This window comes from Rhopalosiphum padi, chromosome 2, assembly GCF_020882245.1.
Source record: "Rhopalosiphum padi isolate XX-2018 chromosome 2, ASM2088224v1, whole genome shotgun sequence".
Lineage (NCBI taxonomy): Eukaryota > Metazoa > Arthropoda > Insecta > Hemiptera > Aphididae > Rhopalosiphum > Rhopalosiphum padi.
In genome coordinates, this window is record NC_083598.1 from 8,494,733 (window position 1) to 8,517,802 (window position 23,070).

At 26.7% G+C, this 23,070-nt stretch overlaps 1 protein-coding gene and 1 long non-coding RNA gene across 6 annotated transcripts; both read right to left on the bottom strand.

Moving 5' to 3' along the window:
* Window positions 1-1,635: 1,635 nt before the first annotated feature.
* Window positions 1,636-3,839, bottom strand: LOC132923239 (uncharacterized). 4 transcript variants are annotated; one of them, XR_009661140.1, is made up of 3 exons: window positions 3,495-3,839; window positions 2,249-3,361; window positions 1,636-1,961 (listed from the first exon to the last, which is right to left on the bottom strand). It is a non-coding gene; the product is annotated as an uncharacterized LOC132923239 (long non-coding RNA). The 4 variants fall into 4 exon arrangements; XR_009661139.1 differs by having other exon boundaries at window positions 2,249-2,505; window positions 3,495-3,597; XR_009661141.1 differs by lacking the exon at window positions 3,495-3,839 and having other exon boundaries at window positions 2,249-2,505; window positions 3,197-3,488.
* A 9,564-nt stretch (window positions 3,840-13,403) lies between these two features.
* Window positions 13,404-20,500, bottom strand: LOC132921531 (uncharacterized). Of its 2 annotated transcripts, XM_060984597.1 has the most exons (8): window positions 20,305-20,500; window positions 16,053-16,348; window positions 15,860-15,979; window positions 15,634-15,762; window positions 14,536-14,619; window positions 14,288-14,419; window positions 14,097-14,218; window positions 13,404-13,950 (listed from the first exon to the last, which is right to left on the bottom strand). In XM_060984597.1, the coding sequence occupies exons 2-8, from the start codon at window positions 16,338-16,340 to the stop codon at window positions 13,824-13,826; spliced, it is 1,002 nt and encodes a 333-aa protein (XP_060840580.1). In that variant the 5' UTR covers window positions 16,341-16,348; window positions 20,305-20,500; the 3' UTR covers window positions 13,404-13,823. The 2 variants fall into 2 exon arrangements, with proteins under 2 accessions (XP_060840580.1, XP_060840581.1); XM_060984598.1 differs by lacking the exon at window positions 14,536-14,619.
* Window positions 20,501-23,070: the final 2,570 nt, after the last annotated feature.

The window sequence follows — 23,070 nt, forward strand, 5'->3', positions numbered from 1 at the left end:
AGTAACCGATCAATAGATATATTGTTTGGGTCATTATGTAGTAAAATGTTCAATGTTTTTGGTAGGTACTCATTTCAAAGTGTAATGTGGACCATCATGAAATTTTTCTGGCGATTTCTTTACCATGTAACCATCATGTAGTATTGTAGTTAGTAGGTATTGTTACTTGGCTTTGTTGTATTGCTCTTCTTGATGTGGTGGAAATTTTGCACTAGAGCACAAATGCATAATATGAGGAAAAGTATACTAGATCACAAACATATAAGTGCATTAAAGCATGTATAATATGCTAAAATATTTTAAATATTAGCTGTATTACCCGACTTCCTTGGAATAAAATACCTACAGCACATTATTGGTGTAGTCGGTTTTAGTGTAGGTTCTACCTATCTCAGTTCACGGGTAAATCGCCATCAGTATACCTTGCTTTGTGAACTAATCCAACTAACAGGCCTGTGGCAGATAGGAGATAGGATATAAGATATAACTATATAAAATAGGTATAAAACTTGGTGTATTGTCAATCGTAGTTCAAAATACCCTCTAAATAACTTTCCTAACACTGATATATCTAAGAACAATCTCTGTCAACATTGGTGTAGTAGTTTTCAGTCAATAATCTACAAACATATGAATATTTACTTTTTATTGTACATTTTTATGACAAACAATTAATGAAATATTATTTTTTTTAATTTAAAAAGATCCTATAGTAGTAATTCAAAGTGAGTCGGCTAGTCCATACCATTTTTAAAAATGTTTTTTTCTATAACCAATGACAACCCTAAATAATATATAAATAAAACAATGTACTTATTTGATTTTCGTGAGCCAACACGAAATACATCTATAAATTGCAATTTTATTGTATGATTACTCATTAGGAATCATATTTTTTTAAGATCTGAAATCTAAAATATGTCTTGGACGTTGGACGTATCTAGTTTAAATTCTTATCAGAATGGAAAAGTTGATAACCCAAAATCAATTTGTCACGAACGTCTCATTGCAGCTTGGCAAAATGGCTGCTGCGCACGCAGCTTCTCTTATCACACCATTATCACTGTTATTTTCAAATATGATAATCTGATTATGCGCGCGTGAATTTGAATTATTAAATGTATTTATTAAATTATTAACTTTTATATGAAATCACAATAATAATAGAAAATTTTTTTTTTCATCTGATTGATTACTCTATTTATTTTATTATTATTATGAATTATAAAAACCATTTATTTGAAATTATTATGTCAACTCATTTAGTGTCTTTATAATATGATGAAAATACTTTCATATTAAAGAATTTAAAGTAAACTTAAACTTAAGTATAAATTATTTTTTAAAGGTAAAAATACCAAGTGTACAATTTAAATATATATAATTTAGTTTATCTTAAATCATGCTACCAACCAATAAGAATGCTTTAGGTCGAACCATAACAATAATCAAATTATAAAAAACACATAAACACAAAAAATAAAGAGTACAATATCATGTACTTAACACTATTGTTAAGGACACTAGGACACACGTCAAATAAGAGTACTGTCCTACGAAAAAGAGTACGTCTGGTTACCATACTTATAAGTAATCTTGGATTGTAAAATAAAAACAAAACTGACAAATGAAAAAATTTAAATAAATACAATGTATTTTATTATTTTCATTTTTATAAATATTAGAAATAGGAAATGTTCCTAGTTACTTGTGTATACATATTTAGATATATGACATTTATTTTATTCAACTCCAAATACAATATCATTGATTGCTATATAAAATATTTGAACATTTAAAATAATACATAATAACAAGAAATTTCCAAGTCATAAATCTTCTAAAAATAAGTTATTAATCTCAGGCTGACATAGGTGTTTATACTTATTGTGATTTTCATTTAGCTAGTATTTTATTTTTGTTTGTATCTTAACAGCTGAGCATCATGTCATCTAGTGCATCTGAAATTAAATGTTCAATTTGTGATACAAAGTTTACACAAAAAAAAAATTTATATGCACATTTAAGAAATATACATGGTAGTGATTCTTTAGGTGTAAATAATTATGTTTGTAAAGTTTGCGAGAAAACATTTAAAGTTCAGAAAACTTTAGATACTCATATAAAAAAATATCATAAAAATGGTGATGCAAATAGAGAAACAAGAATAATTTGTCCTTATAATGAATGTAACGAGCCTTTGTTACAAAAATTTGGCCATGATAAAATTTGTGTGGATGGTACTCACGGAACTAATGCATATGACATTCAATTGTATACTGTTGTCACTGTAGATGAATTTGGATCTGGTTGCCCAGTTGCATTTTGTTTATCAAATCGATCCGATGAGCTAATTTTTCAATTATTTTTTGAAAAAATCAAATTCAATGTAGGAGTTATTTATTATTATATGACAGATGATGCTCCTGCATTTTATAATGCTTGGGTTACCATAATGGGATCAGTTGAACATAGACTTCTGTGTACTTGGCACGTCGATAAAAACTGGAGACAAAATTTATGTTGGATGAATGTTGGGCATATTGCTATCGACTAAGACTTGGAATTAATACCAACATGTACTTGGAATCGTTTCATAAAGTATTAAAACACATATATTTGGAAGGAAAAAGAGTAAAACGTTTGGACAAAACAATTAATGCTCTTATGAAATATTCCAGAGATAGCCTATACAAACGTTTGATTAAGTTATCGAAAAATGTCCCTACTGAAAAAGTCCAAAGAGTACGTCAAAGTCATAATTCAAGTAAATTAATTAAACTGGAACAAATACAAATTGTGGAAAATAAAAAAGTATATATTATCAAATCCTTATCCAATCCCTCGCAGCAGCACTATATTATAAAAACTGATGAAACATGTTCATATTCATCATGTTTGAAATGCATAAAGTGTGATATTTGCATTCACACCTTTCATTGCACTTGCATTGATAATGTTATTAAAGCGAATATTTGTAAACACATACATGCTTGTGCTCGTGAGTTTATAAGTTTAGACGACAATACTGAACACACTGTTTCGTACTACTCAAATACGACAGAGCAAAAAAAGGTAATGGATATGGTTGCAACTTCTAGTCATCATAAAGCTCACAAAAATCAAACAATCATAAGCCAAACAGAAATTATTTTAGGTCTGAGTTCAACAAATGAATATAGTAATGAAAACTTACAAAAAATTGAAAAAAAGTTGGCAGAAATTATAGCAATAATGAGCGAAGGAGGACAAGCACACTTAAAAACAGTTGAAGAAGTCAATGTTCAAAGAAAAATAGATCCACAGCTTCGACTTTATTCAACAAAAAAGAAATCCAGCAAAACAGCAATAGCAAAGCCTTCTGTAAATGAAGTAAATGCAATTATTTCTGGACTTAAAGATGAAAATAATGAGACTATAAATGTTCATAATGTATTCGATCATTCGTATTCTTAAAAGTACTAAACAATATTACTAAATCTTGAAACACTTACTTATTAAATCATGACAAAATAAATTACCTAAATCACACTTAACTTTTAATTAATAAATTTGTTATTTTTGCTATCAGTATTGAGTATATCACGCGCGCGCGCATAATCAGATTATCATATTTGAAAATAACAGTGATAATGGTGTGATAAGAGAAGCTGCGCGCGCAGCAGCCATTTTGCCAAGCTGCAATGAGACGTTCGTCAGATTACCGGTAATAGTTAGGTATTCGATATTATGGTTTTTGTAGTTAAGGTTAGGTAAGGTTATGATAGGTAATACCAAGGTTTATAGATTATACAGGTTGCCTCATAGTCAAGTAAACATTGAAAAATCCCCGCAGCGCCTATCGTGACCGTGACGTCACCCGTCGTACAGATTTTTAGGCGGCGCATTGTTTTGTATGGCGATCTGTATTATTTTTGGTTCTTTTGTATTTTTTAATAGTTTTTTCACTATATTATTACGATTTATTACAATGTCGGCATTATATACTAGTATGACAAAGGTTTAACACTTATTTGAATGATTAAAACTAAAAATTATGCATTTGTTAATTTATTATTATAACCCCGAAATCTACGTCATTTGTAAGTATTACACCTTCCACCTTCTTATAATAATATGTACCAAAATATAGTATTTACTATATATTTTTTTTTGCAGATTGTAGAAACTTAAATAAAATGAAGTTTACAAATATAGTTAAAGGTATAATTTATTATTGTACAAAAATATAAAATAAATAAAAATATAAATTATGGCTACAATTAAGTCATCAGTTTTTTCAATTTTTGAAGTTTTTGAAGTTGAGCTTTTGCTCTTCTTTTTTTAAGTAATTTGTAGGAATGCTCATTAAAATATTTCATCTGGATGAGAAGTCTTTGTTTAATGTAAGTCTACCCAACAGGGTTATATTTTTCTTCAATTTCCATCCGAGATAAAATTTTTTTTGTTAAATTTTTGACAACTCTTGGACCTTTATAGGAATTTGTTGTTTGGTAATTTTTTTATAAAGCTTTTCAATCATATAAACTCTTAATTATACATTATCTGTATTCGTATGTTGGTTTTTTTACGATAATTCAATTTTTTAGCAAGTTATGCATATAACTATATAAGTATAACGTATTAACGTAAACTAAAAATATATGAGTATTTTTAATTTACGCTATTTTTGTATGCATAACTTGCTAAAAAATTAAATTATCGTAAAAAAACCAACATACGAATACAGATAATGTTCTTACCATCAAAATTCGTAATAGGTCAATTCACTCTACTTTTTAAACTGACGGAGCTCTAAATACTCAAATTAAATACTGTAAAAGTTACAACTATTTTTTTATATTGGCGATCTTGAATTATTTATTTTTTGTATAAAAAAATAAAAATGTTTTTATTACACGTATTTGTCAGAACTTCATGATACACCTAGTATAGTTAAAAAAATTTATATCATACCTGTGAAAGATAAATCGGTTCTACCAGTAATTTTGGCTTTGCCTGAATAATTATTGCATAAAGCAACTGCACAACACGAACCACCTTTTGATTTTGGGGTTGCCATTAAAAAATACTAATTTATTATGTAAAATAAACAAATGTCGATAAAACAATTTTTTGTTTTTTATATCAGTAGCAAAAAAAAATCACATCAGTGTAAAATAACGTGTAAAAAACGTGTAAACAAGCATGTAAACAGTATGCGTGTTATGGAAAACAAACGATTTTGTACGACAGGTGACATCATGGCACAATTTCCCCTACTCCCACTTTTTTCGGATTTGCGGTATGAGGCAACCTGTATAATCTATAAACCTTGAGGTAATAAAAATTTTATTAGATAGCGGTTAATTAGGTGCACTTATATTATATTGTGGTTAGTGTCGATGCACCATAACCGTGTTAAAGGAATAAGATATATTTTAATGAAATCATTAATCAATGCATTCAAATTAGTCATCACTACTTTGTTAGTTTTTTTTATATGTAATAATTTATATGAAAAATTTAATAAATAATTTGTTTTGTACAACTAATGTGCTTTTAATACTGTAAAAATAAATAAAATGTCTAAGTTATTTTCTAAAAAAAAAAAAAACGATAGAGAGCTTTGCCAAATAATTGCTACTTCAATCACGGAAATAGTACGCGATAGCTTAAATCCAGTATTCAGACAAACTTATTTCAACACCATGAAAGTATTAAATAATATAATTGATATGCTATAATAGTTTGATGAAAAATAATATTATTGATATGATTTGGTAGATTTTACACATAACATTGAATCGAAATTAATTCTTATTTTATTATAAATATTTTTTTTTTGTATTAATCTATATAATATTTATTAGGTTACTAATTCAACTGATGCTCAAGATTTCTTGGAAAATCGTGTTTTAAATGTATTGAGTGTAAATAAATCGTTCGTAAGTATAAAATAGGTACTTCTGGTACTTACTTTTATAATTTTTTTAGAGTATATTTAAAAATGAATATTCTTACCCGTGGTTAAGCGATGATTAGTTAGATTTTTGGAAAATAATACCTATTCTTTTTTAAGTCTTTAATTTCGATTTAGTTTTAGTTTAGCGTATGAGACATTTACCAAATTTATATTGTTTTTATTAAAAATACAGCAGTTATTTAGTACTTAGGTCTTAGACAGTCAGTTCCGGATTGGCAAACTATTGTTATTGTAGCGACCTACCGAGTTTTAAGATTTTTAACGTTTGTTTTCAGCTTACATTTTAATAACTCGATTATTTCGATTCAATTATATTTACGTATTTCATGCAAGTATACGATAAACTGAGAAAGTGAATTAAGTATCTTAAATTTATATTAATTTCGGTTAGATTTATGCAGAAAATTTTATTATTTATTTATACACAATATACATATCCGTGCGCAGATTTCATATATGATATACCACGTGATTTAAAAATATTAAAATATATAATATTATATATTAATATTATAATATTATGCAATATTACGCGAATTATTTTTTAGTTAAAAATCATTAACATTTTTAATTTAAATAATAAAAAATTAATTAAAAAAAAATTGCTTATCTATTTGGTAGTTTGGTCTATATATCGGTCTATATGATACGTCGGTGTTGACTTATAATTTAATAACTGCTACCAGTCATCGAGATAAAAGTAACATATTATACGAAACAATGTTATAATAATAAATTAGTAGGTACTATATTATATGTAATGCATACGGTTATTGAGATATGATTTATGCAAAAATTAGTTTTAGCTGCCATATTACAAATATAGCAATATAGCCAATATGCCAATACAAATATGCGATAAAATATTTTTATATGTAAGTAATGTATATATTCCCTCTCAGAATCGTTTTTGGTAGGCAATGATTTTGGTTTTGGGTTGATGTATGTAATCTAACATATTTATATTAAATTGACTTATACTCAATGTTGATATGCATTTTGACACTACTATATTATACATCAAAACGAGTTCTTCGATTTTTAATTTATATAAATTAATAAAAACTATAAATTATAATGATGAACTGAAAATGAAAAATTTAGTTTTTCAAAATATGTTCTAGCAATCTATAAAGAATAGTTAATAAAATTGTCTATAATTTTAACTATCAGCAGGAACAAAATAATATGAAAGTCCGTCAAACAAACGGCATAGAAGATTATATTGCTACAAAAATGTTGTGCTCGTCCGATGCAATAAATAAACATAGGTATTCAGAAACGATTTCATTGATAAAATATCTTATGAATAAAAATTCCAAATCAGATTAAAAAAATTCAAACCTACCAATTATCATATAATGTGTTGTCTCTATATAGTCAAAGTCTACACTACACCGATGTTTTATCGTGATTCGTGAAGCAAATTAAATAGTGTTGAATTCACTTTTAAATTAAAAGTTATACCTTAAAGAAATGAAAGTGCCTAAAGATAATTTTTATTAAAACTTTTGAAATTTGAACTTTGTAAACAACATTTAAAAATCCTATACATTAAAGACAATAAAATAAATACTTTATAGTCTATAATATTATATTAATATGATTTCATAATTTATAATTTATAAATAAATATATAAAAATTGTAAAGTAAAGACATGTTCCGTTATAAATAAAACATTTAGGTATATTTCTATAATGCATATCAATAGTTAATACTTAATAATTATTGGTATTGGTGGGAAGTTAGAATATTAATTCCTAGTACTTACATAAAATGATCAGGTTAATAAGAAAAAAAAATTAAGCAAGTATTTTTACATTTACGCACGCATATAGAAACTTGGAGTTGTTTTAACTATACAACGTTTGTCAATGTTATACACATTTGAACGTCGATTTTGAGCTAAGGCTGATGTCTTGTAGTTGAACTGACATCAACGCCGGGGTTAAATTCATATGTAAAATGTACCACGAATTTTTTGTACCACGAGAAATTATTATCTAACTATTATCGCCTATCGGGATTATTTATTAATATTAAGACAATTTACACACACATAAAACTATAGAGTTGTTTTAACCACCGAATAAGTCAATTCCATGCACATTCGAGCGTTAAATTTCACTTGTTTTTATTAAAAATTTTTTTTAAACTAATGTATATGTTTATTATAGAATTTTAGAAGAAAAAAAGGTTAGGTTATTATATTAGTAAATTTAATAAATTATTTTGTATCTGTATGCAGGATGGACATTCTACTTGAATATTGTTCTTTGAGACTTTTTGGTTTTCTATAATTTATTTTTACTTTTTTTATTATAAATACAACTATACAAGGCTTCGACTATATTAATCATTGGCCACTTTCTGTAATTTATATCATTAGTGTTATACAGTGCTTGATTTGGAAAAAAACTGGATGGGGGACTCAGTGGATGTTGGATGGACCAGCGTTCCACAAAAAATTCAATATCACATAACTGTACGGAGCAAAGCCCCCCACATCACCTTCAGCCACCCATAATCCCCAAAAATCATTAAATTTATTATATAAAAATATTTTAAAATAAAGAAACACTTATTTATTCATAACACATCATCCAATGACATTATAATTTAAATTATGATTTATAAAGATATATAACATGTTATTATAATAACTCATCAATACACCTACAAAAAACTTATCATGTATTATTACATATATATGTTACGCTGAATTTATGAAATTAGCAACGTTGTCGCCGAATACGTGAAATCGGCAATTTGGCTACCAAATTCACGAAATCGGCAAATTTTGATTGCCGATTTCGTGAATTAGGCAGACTTTTTTCTGCCGATTGTATGAATTCAGTAACATATTATTATGACATAATTACAAATAGTGGATTATAAATAAACAATAATTACACGCGTGCTGATCGGCATTATCACACTGTAATCTTTATTAACTATGATGATGATAGACGCTATGATACGTACAAGCATTTTATCTTGGTTATTGAGGTCTTTTTATTGCTTTGATAAAATAATGTAGTAACTACAAACATTACCTACATGTTTAACGTTCAGTCTTCGATTCATCTGGCAGTAGTTGAAAATTTCACAAGTATTATTCGTGATATGCATGTGGCCAGTGGACATAAAGATGAAACAAAAACACACAAGAAAATAATGGAACACTATTCTAATATTACAATGGCTGCTGTAAAAGCTTACATAACTAACTGTGAAAGGTGTGCGGAAAAATAAAAAAAATGTACGCGAGGTGTTGTTGTGCGGCCTATTTTATCTTCTTTTTTAAATGAACGCGGTCAAGTCGTTCTTGTCGGTTTTCAAAGTTTACCGGATGGTGATTTTAAATTTATCCTTCATTATAAAGAATACTTAACTAAGTTTTCAAATTTCCGGCCATTGAATTGTAAAAAGGCTTCGGAAGTGGCCAAAGAACTATTAAACATATTTTTGACGTTTGGTGCCCCTCACGTTCTGCAGTCCGATAATGATCGAGAATTCAAAGCTGGTAGTATAACTGAATTAGCATCATTATAGCCCGATCTAATACTAGTAAATGGTCGGCCTGCACGTTATCCACAAAGCCAAGGATCCGTAGAAAGAAGCAATTGTACATTGAAGGATTTACTGGTGGCGTGGATGCCTTTTTTTTATTTTTTATATACATATAATATTTATTATTACAATTTGATTTTATTATATTTCTGGCGTTTTATACATTTATTTAAATTAAATTATGTTTTATATTTTTTTAAGAAGGGTCTTGTCGATTTCACGCAATCGGCAGTATTATGCATTTTGAGTTGCCGATTTCACGTATTCGGCGACAACGTTGCTGATTTCATGAAATCGGCAATTTCATGAATTCGGCATAACATATACACCAATACACAAAAAATAAATAATACATGAATACAATATTGTGCGGCACAAACGTCGTCGAGAAATGCTATATTATGGTATTGGTATACAGCACAACTCATGGTTGAAGATATAAGTATGACGTAAAAGTTTAGCTACCGAGAACAACAAAAATAATATAAATATATAATGCAATTTATTGAATAAAAAAAAAAACAGTATTTTACATCGACAAATGGGCTTCGAGTCAAACATATATTATATACGTGTACATTTAAGCAATAACGATAGAATAAATATCACGTACATCGATCGGCGTCTGATGCGATCCTATGTGCGAAAATAAAAAGAACGAAGAAAAACGTCCGGGGGACTGTCGTCGGCGGTCGTACTCATTACCGCGATCGCAACCGCTACGAACGCAAACGGCTAAAAAATCGTATATACGCACGGCTTTCAAAAGACGCAAACTACGCGAATACGAAAAGAACGTGTTGGAAAAAAACTCTGGAAAAGTTTTAAAATACCATGAAAAGTTTGTACATAATAAATAATTGTTTAATATTTTTTTTATTTATTTAAGTAATTTACAATCTATACAACATTATGTACAATAGGCAAATTTGATAGTTAATAATGTGAAATAACAGAATTTAACATTTAAGGGCAGGCACTCAGCAGCACCACCCGACCGAGAACATTATGATGTCGTGGTTTTTTTTTTTTTTTTTTTTTTTTTTTTTTATTTTAGTAGGTCTCTAGGCCACTGTCTTTTGAGTCTTCTGCACACATTGCCAGGAAGTGAGGTGGAAGAAAGTTGCTTTATTAATGGATTACTGTGAGAGTTTAAGTTGGAGTGAAATTTAGTGTAATGAGCTTTTGCTAATTGATTAAGTGTAGGAATTTTTAGGTCTTTGTGAAGATTGTTGTTTGAGAAATACCAAGGAGAAGATGTTATTAATCGTAGGCAGATAGATTGAAAAGCTTGAAGCGTGTTGGTGTGTTTAATATTTAAACTTTTAATTTTTTTGTCCGAGAGAAGGATTTTTCCGTTCGGTGTGGGGGAGATGCACGGATAAGGTTCTAGATTTTCTTTTCCTTTTTATTATTATCATTTTTATTATTCTTATTCCTAATCTTATTATGTATTATTATTAATATTACTATTTTTATTATTATTATAATTATTTTATTCTTATAATAACTTTTATTTAAATTGTGCATTTATCGGCGATTGCATTATTGGGGTTTCTACGGTTTCTTGTTATCTGTAACAGAACACGATACCGGTCCTGTGTAATCGCTAATGAATCGGGTATAATAGGCCCGGCGAAACGACCAGCATTGAAATTCACTGTCTGTCCTCCGTCGTAGCAAGCCCCACCCCGGGTACACCCTGCGAGACGTATACCGAAATTTTTATACATAGTAATACATGTTCTAAACATAACCCATATGGGCGTATATCAAGCTTATATTTTAAAACACCAACCTCTAGCTACATATGTACACTGCTATACCACTGCTTAAATTTAGTTTTAGTTAAGGCTTGTTCAGTACAACCAGTGCGAAATACAATTGGAATTGTCGAAGAAGTTACTAACTTTATAAGAGATTCTCCAAAAAGAATTGAAATTTTTAAAAATGAAAATATAAAACACTGTCCAAATCTTAATTTAGATATATTATTAAAGCTATGTACAACTAGATGGGTTGAACATCATGAAGCTTTTATACGATTTAACCAAATGCTTCCTGCTATTGTATCATTTTTGGAATATATGATTGAAAATTCTGACGGACAAATTTTGACAAAAGTTAATGGATTATACAACTCAATATTAAGATTTGATTTTTTATTGACATTACAAACTATAATAAATACCATGAGTTGTACACTACCATTATCAAGAAAACTCCAGTCTCCAACTTTTGATATATCTGAGGGACAATCTTTAATACCATCTATTTTAACTGTCTTGACAAATCAACGTAATGAAAATGACTTTAAAGATATTTTTAAAAAATCTGAAGATATGGCTAATAAATTTAACATTGAAGTTAACATATCAAGAATAAGTGAATGAGTTATGAAAAATATGAGACTGTGGCCAATCGATGTTAAAAACGAATTAGTGTAAAATTTGTTGAAAAAACACTCATAGATTTGACATCTTCTTTTATATATTATTATTATAAAAGTGAAAAATAGTCACGTTCACAATATTAGGATCGCAGCGGTCGCATAGAAAAAAGGTCTAGGTGTGGTCGCCGCAGCCTACCGATTGATTATATTAATTACCCATTATTATTAACCAATTTTTTTTTCATAGTCGATACAAATATACAAATATTATGGCTATAGGTTATAGGTTATAGATATATTTTGCATCAGAAAAAACTGATGATTTACAAATCCACTACATCAAATGTTGCGTTTCCAGCATTCCGTTTCAAATAAATAGAAGGGGTTTGCTAACAAATAAAATAAAAAAGAAGGCGGACTCCGTCCCCCTAAGTCCACCCACAATTCAAGCACTGGTGTTATAGCTGTATAGTATAACAATAAAACAATTAATAACTAGGTACGCCTTCATGACTAGAGGATAGGCAATATAAAGTTCTGCGTAGTAGCAGTATGATATTAGGGACACTAAATTATAATAGAAAATAATTGATGCAAAAAGATTTATTGCGTGGTAACAAAATTAATATTGTGGTGGGCCACATAAGACTCTGCAGCGCCCCACCAAAATATCATTGATCATAAATAATACTATAGTATTTACACAGAATAATTTTTGTTCTGTGGTATTTATAATCATTAATTAATGTTAATATTGATAATATTTACGTATTCAGATATATAATAATAATAATGTTAGTTTGCCTTTGCCAAAAGGACATATACAATTGATAACAAAATAAAAATCTCTGGTTACGTACATACAATCATCAAGGCTGTAACTAAAAATGTTCGGGGGTCCAACATTTTTTTTTTAATATATAGATACAGAAATTTATAGTCAATAAACTATATAGGAATTTTACAATAATTTATTCTTTTTATTTTAATTATGAGCAATATATTTCACATTGATAACAAAAAAATGAATTTCAACTAGATGCGTTACAATTTATGAATTGCAAATGAATAAAATTCAAGTATTTTTTAGTGTATAAATGTATAATGAATTATTATGGTTTACATATGTCATACATATATACACATCAGGCGCGGATTCAGTAAATTTTAACAGGGGGTGCTCGAAAAAAATAATGTTACACCTCATTACTTTCTAAATTCTTTTTAATTTATTAGAACTAACTTTTTTTTTCAAACATCAATATTTATTAAATATTAACTTAAAAATTACATATATTATTACACATAGAATTCTTCAATAACTTCCTCTAGAGTAATTTTACTATCCCTGTTAGTGGCTTAGACAAAGGGGGTGACCGAGCACCCATAGCCCCCCCCCCTGATACATATAAATTTAACCAATAATATGGATAACTGATAAGGAATAAGGAAGAATAAAATAACAATTTAAATTTTTATTTAAAAGTAATCCCTATAATAATTTATTAAAAACAATAAATTAAAATAAATAAAGTATAAATAATTAAAAAAAAAATATACATAATTAATAGGTCAGACTACTATGGTACAAAGTGTATTGTTATACAAACAATAGGAATAAATATAAAATATAATACTCAGTAAAATAAAAAAAAAAAAAAATATTTATATATGTAATAAAATATTATCCTAATAATTCTAATAAGAAACCAATGCGGATATATTGTGTACGTTTAAATGGTCAATTTAAGAGACGAGATCTTTGTTTTTGATCGGATTGAAATCAAAGGAGAGCTATTTTAGATATCGAAATATGAAACTGATCGTTTAAGGTAATTTAAAATGAAAAAACTATTAGGTATTTAATTTGTATGATCGGTGGAAATCAAAATTTAGACTTCATTACAAGCCAAGTAGAGTTGACGACAGTCATCTCCAGATCGTCCACGTCTTCCAGCGTCATAATATACTTCAAAAGGTGCATTACCAGTCCTTTGTAGCAAGAAACTTGTTGCATATCTAGAATAATAAGTTATTTATAATATTATTATTTTGAAACAATCAAGCTTATATAAACCATTAAGGAATTAACCCATTACATTATTAACACATCATAAATTCAATAAAAATTAAAACTAAGATATTAATAAATATTATTTTCTTACGTTCCAAGTTGACAATATATGGCACTAGAACTTGATGTTTCGCCTGAACATTCTTTGTTAGCTTCGCATACAAACTTCTGAGCGCAAACATCATTAGCCGTATTCATTGTTTTCATATATCCCTGATTTAATAAAAAAAAAAATTATTATTTTTTTATTTCAAAATAAAATATTAATGTAAAATATCTTACTTTGAACATGGATAAGCTGGCTACAGCAGCATCAGACATGGCGTCTTTTTTACCTAAAGATCTAGCTGACATAGATCTGTGACTGAATGATGTTTTCAAAGCATCCAAAAGATTCACAACGATATTGATGAACTGTTAACATTACGTATTTATTTTAAATATTTTAAACACAAATTAAGAATTATAAAAACAGTTGCCTATAAAAAGTTAATTTGGGTGGTAGCTAAAGCAGTGTGTGGGTATCTTACCTCTCCAGCTTGTTTGGCCATGGTGGCCACTTGATCGGGATCCCTGCTGCCAAGTACTGTAGATAAGACCGCCGCCAATACACCCTACGTACCGTGCCACCATATACCAATTCATTAAATATTTATAAAAAGAAGAAAAGCATGTTTTGATCCTAAGGACCGGGGACTTGAAGCTTAATATTACTTTATTACGGATATTAATTTATTGTTTCCATATTATATTCTAATTTTAAATATCAGTGAATATATTTAAAATATGTATAATGTATAGTTTTGTGATATAATATATACATATAGGTAATAACTAAACATAAATACTTAATATTTTGAAAAATAATCTAAAAATAACTACATAGAATAGATAAGCAAATAAGTATAGTTTATCAATTTTCTTCACTAAAAGCCATAATAATAAAAGTCAATAGGTACTACATTATAAATTTATAATGTATTTAAATAAGCAAATATTCGTTTTTTTTTATCTAAAAGTTTTTCATAAATATGTTATGTATTCATATTTCATATCTACATGTAGAATATTGTGATCAATTTTGAAAATTGAAAGTAAATTACCAAAATGTTATCAATTGCATAAATAAACAACAATTACCAAGTAAGTTGTTTTTTTAATTCTATTAAAAATATTAAGATAGTAATCATAACATTTTATATAATATTCAGATCATTTAAGAAGCGTTTGAATCATTTACTTAAAACTAAATAAATTTAACGACTTACTTAATATTTATGCATTATAGTCAGAAGCTAAATATTTATACAAAATAGTATTTTAACATTAATACGAGTAGGTATTTAATATAGTGACAGATTATAGAAGGTGTATATTTAAGTTCTCGTATACCTACTATAACCCCCGGTCCAAATTTCATTTATACATTTTATTTTATTTAATAGATGGTTCAAAACATCAAAACTAAACAAGTAATTTGACATAATATTTTAATTAAACGATAAATATAAGTTAAATTTATAAATAAAATATTTAAATATATTTTTTGAAGATTGATGATTGGACCATCCATTATAATAAGTTTCATATAATATATACATAGTGTTTATTTTAATATTGTTAATTACCTGCATTGGAGAAGAGTTATCAACTTTATCAATTCCGTCTCCCGCTACATTACCACCGCCCAAAAATGCGGTTAAAATTTTCAAACCTACAGATAACAAATTAGCCCAAGGCGATGTTGGAGCGATAGCCTAAAGACAAAAATTATAAATTTATAATTATTAAAATAATTATATACTGACATTTTTTAAATGATATCTATAAATAATAAATGAATCTAGTTTGTACCTGGTCACCGTCCAAAACATCTGATTTACTAGGTCCGGCGGCTGCACTTGCTGGATTGAACAGCATTTGCATTATCATTCCCAAAACACTACTCCACGAAAAACCACCCGCTGCGTCTTGCTAAAAGGTAAAACATTACATTGTAATTATTTTATATTATTTTTTTATTTACAATCGTGTTTTGTTATCTAACCGATATAGAATTGGTTTGTACATCTTCCAAGTCATTACGATCTTCTACAACTCCTGCAGTTGATGACACTACTTTTTTACTAGAATTTGGTTTTTCCACAAATTTTCTTGCATCTTGTTCAGGTTGATAAACCGGATAATTTCCTTGATAGACGGGACGTTGTGGTTCATATTGACTTTGTGCTTGAGAAGAACGATGTTCTTGTGGGTAGGTGAATACGGCCGGTGCCATCAGTGTGGTTCCCATCAGGCACAGGAAAGCCCATCCTATAGCCTGTTTGTTGGCCATAATTTGATCTGGGAAAATAATAGCGTAAATATAATATTATATATTTTTAAAATAATAATTTTAAATCTAGTAGTTTACTAGTATTATACCACTGTGCTAGCCTCTACTAATTTCAATATAATATACATTATACAACCTATACCTAATTTATAAATAGATACAATATCCGTGGAATAATAAAAAAAAAATATGAAAAGCTATTTTTATACTATATTAGAAAAATTATATTTTATAACTCAAAAAGACCAAATTATAATTAAATATTATTTTCATTTTCAGTAAAAATTAATATTTATTATATAATATATTTATTCATATTTCATACATATGTTTATCATTACAAATTACAATAATTGAATCTTTATCATTATTTAAATATTGTTTTATAGTTGTATACATAATAATAAAGTAATCACTAAAATGATATCTAAAAACCGGTTTTACAATATTATCCAATGCATATTATTTGTGCAACTTTCTTCTAGTGTCTAAAGTAATATTTTTGTCATGTTAATTATTGTAGAGTTCAAAAACCTTGCATTTCATACCTCACATTTCAACGTCAATGACCCTGATCATTGAAATGCATTATTATTAATAACGCGTCTTCGTAATGAATATTAAATTGACCCAACAATATTAAATAATAATGATGAGTGATGACCTAAGTGACTATAATATGATTTGTATATGGCGTATATCTATGTGTTTTAGTACCTACTTAGTGAGTTTACCGGTACTAACAAATTTTAATTTCTCCTGAAACAGTTTTGTATATGTACAAAGTTGCGTATACAATTTATTTATTTTAGTAGTCATCATATTTAAAAACGTTAAGGTTTGTTTTGATAGTTTAAAAAAATAATTGCTATAAGTAATAATTATATATTAATATCTAACAATATAACATACAAATGTACGAATTACCAATGAATATTATATTTTGAACTATATTTTACATAATCGGTATAATTCTACAGTATGTATTTAGTCACAATAATGATCCACCAATCACCATTAGATGCAATTTTAAATAATAAATACCGCTTGGACAGCAACCACTTAGGTTAATGGGTGTGTAGGTCAAAACTTAGGAATTTCATTTTGCCAATGTATACCTACCTACTTATCGATTATATTATTATAGTGTACATTATATACCTATCAAAATTATGTTTACGTGGTTATGTCCCGATCTTCGATAAGAGAAAGAAATACTTTCGTCGCGGTTTAGCATTAGACCGTGAAACATATTGATGTAGATATATATATAATTTTTTTTATCGCGGATAATATTTTAGTAGGTATATATTTAATTGTATTGTCTTGTTCTGTCTAGACGCTTAGAAAGTAAACACGATATGTAGGCGATCATATCTAAAAAAGTAAAAACGTAACAAATCAATTGTTTTAAAAGGAAAAATATTAGATGTATATCATTTTTTATGCATCACACACTGCAGTGGATGAGCTTATACCTATAATAGCAAGTAGCAATAAAATAATAATATAATGTAAAATGTATGCCATGCAGATGTGGATTATAAGTACATTTCGATTTCTATGGATTAATTTTTATGGTAATGGAACGAAATTACTAGCTATTTTAAATTATAATTTATAAGATGTATTAATGTTGGTATAAATTTACGCTGTGTGCACTGAAGACAATAGATTAGATATTTTGCATCGTTCACGTATAGTATGAACAAACATAATTCTAATTAACATAGTTTTTTTTTCATTGTATCTATTACTTATTATTATTATTATTATTATATAAAGCATTTTTAATTAACCTAATTCGACGGATTATATTTTGATAATTATTATATTGGTTAACAATAAAAAAAACTTAAATTTTTTTAACAACGGTTTTGTCGATGCTTTTTAATTTTATATACATAATTTTAATTATTGTAATTTAGATAATTATGTATTTATAAATAGAAGTATATTAATTTTTCAACTTGAAAATTAATAATTAGTTGTCAAATAATTAACTTTTTGACGCTCTCCATAAGATTGATACAATTTAAAATAAAATAAAAATAATTGCGTATTAGAATAGATTCAATTAAATATTCAAATTTAAGTAGTTATCTTTTGATCATTATACACAGTACACACTTCACATTAAAAAAAAGTTACAATAACATTTCATTAAAAACCCTTTTACGACCATTTTTCTTCAATTATTTATTTCTTACTTATTGGGATAAATATTTTTTAATATAATTTTAAAACAATGAAACTGTAACAACTGAAATTTAAAATAAAATTGTATATTTAATATAATATGCACATAATTTAAACATATTTTATATGTATATACTATATATCATACATAACATTAATTTTAAATATTAGGTTCTAACCTACAAAACGATAAAAATGGATGTTTTTAAAACAGCATTGTGTTAGAGATCCTGGGAATGCAACTACCGACAAAAAGTGGCCCACGCTTAACCTTGACCACCATTGCCTGTGTCACGCATACGCAACAATAACCAAGTAACCCACATAGTCCGGTCAGTTACTTTCATTTAAATAGTAAATATCTACCATACTTTTTCTTATTTAAAGACTGTCCCATCATTGTTTTTACTTCCTCATATACTAATATATATTTCGTTGACCTAGATTTTGGTACGTTTTTCTTATAACTCTTAAACATTTCCGATATTATATAATGACATATATATTATAATATTAAATTTATAACTCATAATTTCTGTCAGATTTATTTATACTTAAGATAATAATCTTATGATTTAATTTTGATTATTTGCAAATACAAATTGTATTATATATTATCATTACATAATATATAGTATAATTTATGTATTAAAGAAAAATTAAAACATAAATAAAACTGCATTTTATACATGCAACGTCTGGTATTATAGTCATGATGGCAACTTTGTCGATAGATGTTTTCTTTGTACAAATTTCACTTTGTAATTGGAACCGATATTTATGCCTATTGCCTATGACACATAGTTGTTGGGAGAAAGTTCGGTGAAATCATCTTGTCGACCTCATCGTATACCACCAATGTAGATACATGGCGTCGCGTGAATCATAGACATAGTATATACATTATACACGTAAAATAGGCATCACATTTATATGAGTATATTATAAGTAGCTATATATATATATTATAATATTCTACTGCAGTTTTCAAACATTATTTATAGATAGGTATAGATATTATTATTTATAATTATTTTATACACCAAAGTACCAGATATAGGTACACCTCGAACAGACTAATCGCTTATTAATATAATATATATATATATATACATATAAATATATATTTGTAAATCGTAATACATACTTAAATAATTTAAATCCAGTTATTTTAAATTGTTCTCGTGTTAATAACGAAATTACGATACGGACATTTATAATATAAATTGTATCACATATATTTTACATATTACTATAAAAATAAAACACGCAGATTTAAAACAAAATTTTTATACACGAGTATATTTTTAGTGTGAATATATATCGTTGATATAAAAAATTATTGTAAAACTATATATAATGTGTATAATATAAGTATAAATATATCGTATATAAATAATGACATGACATGTTTTAACTTATAATATAACGCCGTAGAATAAATACCTATACCTACCTACATAACAATATTATCTTGTATTACTTTGTTAAAGTCTAAATACTACACATTTTTGAAACATCAAACTAAAACATTATTTATATCATATAAATAGATAAACATAATATCTACTCAATACTATGGTACACCTGTTATGTGATTTAAATTTATGAATATCCTTTAACTTTTATAAATAACAGTACTATTAGTGTATTTCAAAATCGTAGTTCAGAATATGATAATAATTATTGTTTGCAGTAATGAAAGAAAACAAATTACTACTAAATGTACTGCGTTTAAATATTAATATTATATTAATGTTCTTACCTGCGTTAAAGTCTCCAAAATATATTCTTCTCTATGTTGTCAAAGACAATATTATTATACTAATGAAACTATGCAGTAATATTTAAAGTTCAAAAATATTAACGTGATTTTAAACGAATGTATAAATTCAGCAATATTGGAACTACCTTTTCTCGGACGGTTACTGCGACGCGACTGACGGAAGGTAAATGGCCCCTGTATAGAGTGCAACCGGTTCTCATTCCGGCAATCCCTCCTTGAACTTGTTCCGGCCTCCGCGGGTGACCCACATTTCAAGACCACCACCACCATTATTTATTCTTAAAAACGTATCGTAACGATGGACGTCATTAATTGTATTTTTAAACGATTTCTTCCGTGACAAAGATTATTAAGACATGGATAAATACAATTTTATTATACAAACCAAAAACAATAATATTAATATAATTTGTTTGTTCTATATAATGTATAGGTAATAATATATAATACATTATATAAATTAATCGTACGAATAATTTTCATTGTATTCTTCACATTTTATACCCAACAATTTTATAATTGATAAGACTGGCAAAGACTACAATTACTTTTAAGTTGCTCGTTTATGCAACTTCGTCTACAGTATAGTTTAAATTTATACTTTTTTTAAATTTTAATTAGTCTATAAAGATACCTACAATCTGTACAGTGTACATCAGGTTTTTGCAGGTTTATTGCACAATAAGTATATATATTATGTATAATTACGATAAGAGGGAAATACATATGAATAAGTCACATATTAATGAAACTTAGTTTGATATTAAAAGGTTATAGTAAAAATTATATTTTATTTGAATCTATGATGAGGAATTCCAAAAGGAAAGAAATGGTTATGAACTTTATGGAATTCTTATGGAAGGATTCCGATGGTTTTTAGTCTAGGAAAAAACGTCTATAGAAAAGTACAACTACGTTCTTGATTGATTTATTGCCATGATCATTGTGAAGGATTATTTTATTAAGATATAAAGTGTGATATAGTTCGAAATATTTGAATTTTATTTTAAACAACCTCCGTAGAATATAAATAAAAAATAAAATGTTTAGTTTTTAGACTATAGTAAATTTATTTTTTTTCAAAAATAAATCATATAAATAGAAAAGATCTTGTGAACATCACGAAATATACTTAATTCAATAATAGGACTAAACCGTATACTGCATGAACTCTGGATGAATACTATACTATCTACATAGAAATATTCAAAAGTATACATTTGGGTATTTAACATTTATTTACTATATATTTACACAATTGTATATATATGCACAATATTGTATAACTGCACATTGGTATACTAGAATAATTAATATACATGTATATGATGCATAGGTACTCTAATATCTAATATTAAATTTAGATATAATAATGCATTTAATTATGTTTTTGCTATATTTTAATGATATTCAAAATTTAAATAATTCGGTGCAAAACCAAATGAAAAAAATAAGATTCAAAATGAAAATGGTAATTATTCTATAAAACAATTAAAAGTCTAAGATGTTTTAATTAAAAAAAGTGAAACTTGTAAATTTTACAATAGTAAAATATTTTTAGATTTATTTATTATTTTAATATATGTCATCATTATAGTATTTCATATACGAGTATATAATAGGTACTATATAAACATTATAAACTATAGCTATTATTAAGTTATTATACGACTATAATTTATTGCTCATAATATATTATATTTCTTAAGTTTGCAATATATAGGGGTATACCGCGCGTATACTTTTCTATAAGATATATAATATTAATAACGGTTTGTATCAAAATAATTTAATTTTATAATTTTAATTTCCTGCCTATTATTATAAATGTAATATAAATCGTAAATTCATACCTAAATGTATTATATATATTTATATACTATTAGGTAGTATAAATAGTATAATGTATTACATAATACCTATATTTAATATTTATATAAATTATAAAATTAATAATATAATAAATATTTATTATTAAAAAATAATATTAATAACACATTTTAGTATTATATAATATACTCGTAACACAGTTTATTATTATACGAAAAATAACAAATTTTAATAACCTAATAAATTGCCAAAAATTCTTCATTTATTAAAATAATTATTTATAAGTATACTTATAAAGTTACTATAATAACTGTATCTATATACAATTTATTTAGTCACAGGGTTTAGTTTTAATTGTTATAATTATTAAAGTAATTTTTTCACAAAAATTGTTATAGATCACGACATAGTATTTTTAACAATTTTATTGCAATAGCTGGGTAACGTATATATATTAACTATATAGGAAGATATTATATATAAGTATAAGGCATTAACGCTATTACTTACATATATTATATTTCACAAATAGTCATTATATGTATAGGTACAGACGGTAAACAGTTGTGGAATACCGTAACTAATATAGTTAAGTTAAATTTTTAATTTTATTTTTATAATGTAGAAAAATAAGTGGAATTGTATTGAGGACGCGATGTGTTCATGCATTTTAATATCCATCTAAATCTGGCTATAGCAGATTTACACGCTTATTTAATTCAATAATTAAACACCTGCAGTATATATAAATATATAATACAGCTAAACAATACACAACAATATATTTTTCAATAAATAGAATAAATAATTTTAAAGTAAACAAATTTCAAGATAAGATCATCACGAATAAAATAAAATATATATCTAACTGAATCATTATTAAAAACCATATAAAGCCACTTAATACGGTAATAT

Bases quoted from the DNA above. Each gene is read 5' to 3' on its own strand.
- LOC132921531 (XM_060984597.1), bottom strand. From the start codon at position 16,340: ATGGCCAACAAACAGGCTATAGGATGGGCTTTCCTGTGCCTGATGGGA. The intron at 15,763-15,859 runs GTACAAACTAGA...TTTTGTCTTTAG, and splicing joins ATGTTTTGGACGGTGACCAG to GCTATCGCTCCAACATCGCC. The intron at 14,420-14,535 runs GTAAGATACCCA...TAATGTTAACAG, and splicing joins TGGCCAAACAAGCTGGAGAG to TTCATCAATATCGTTGTGAA.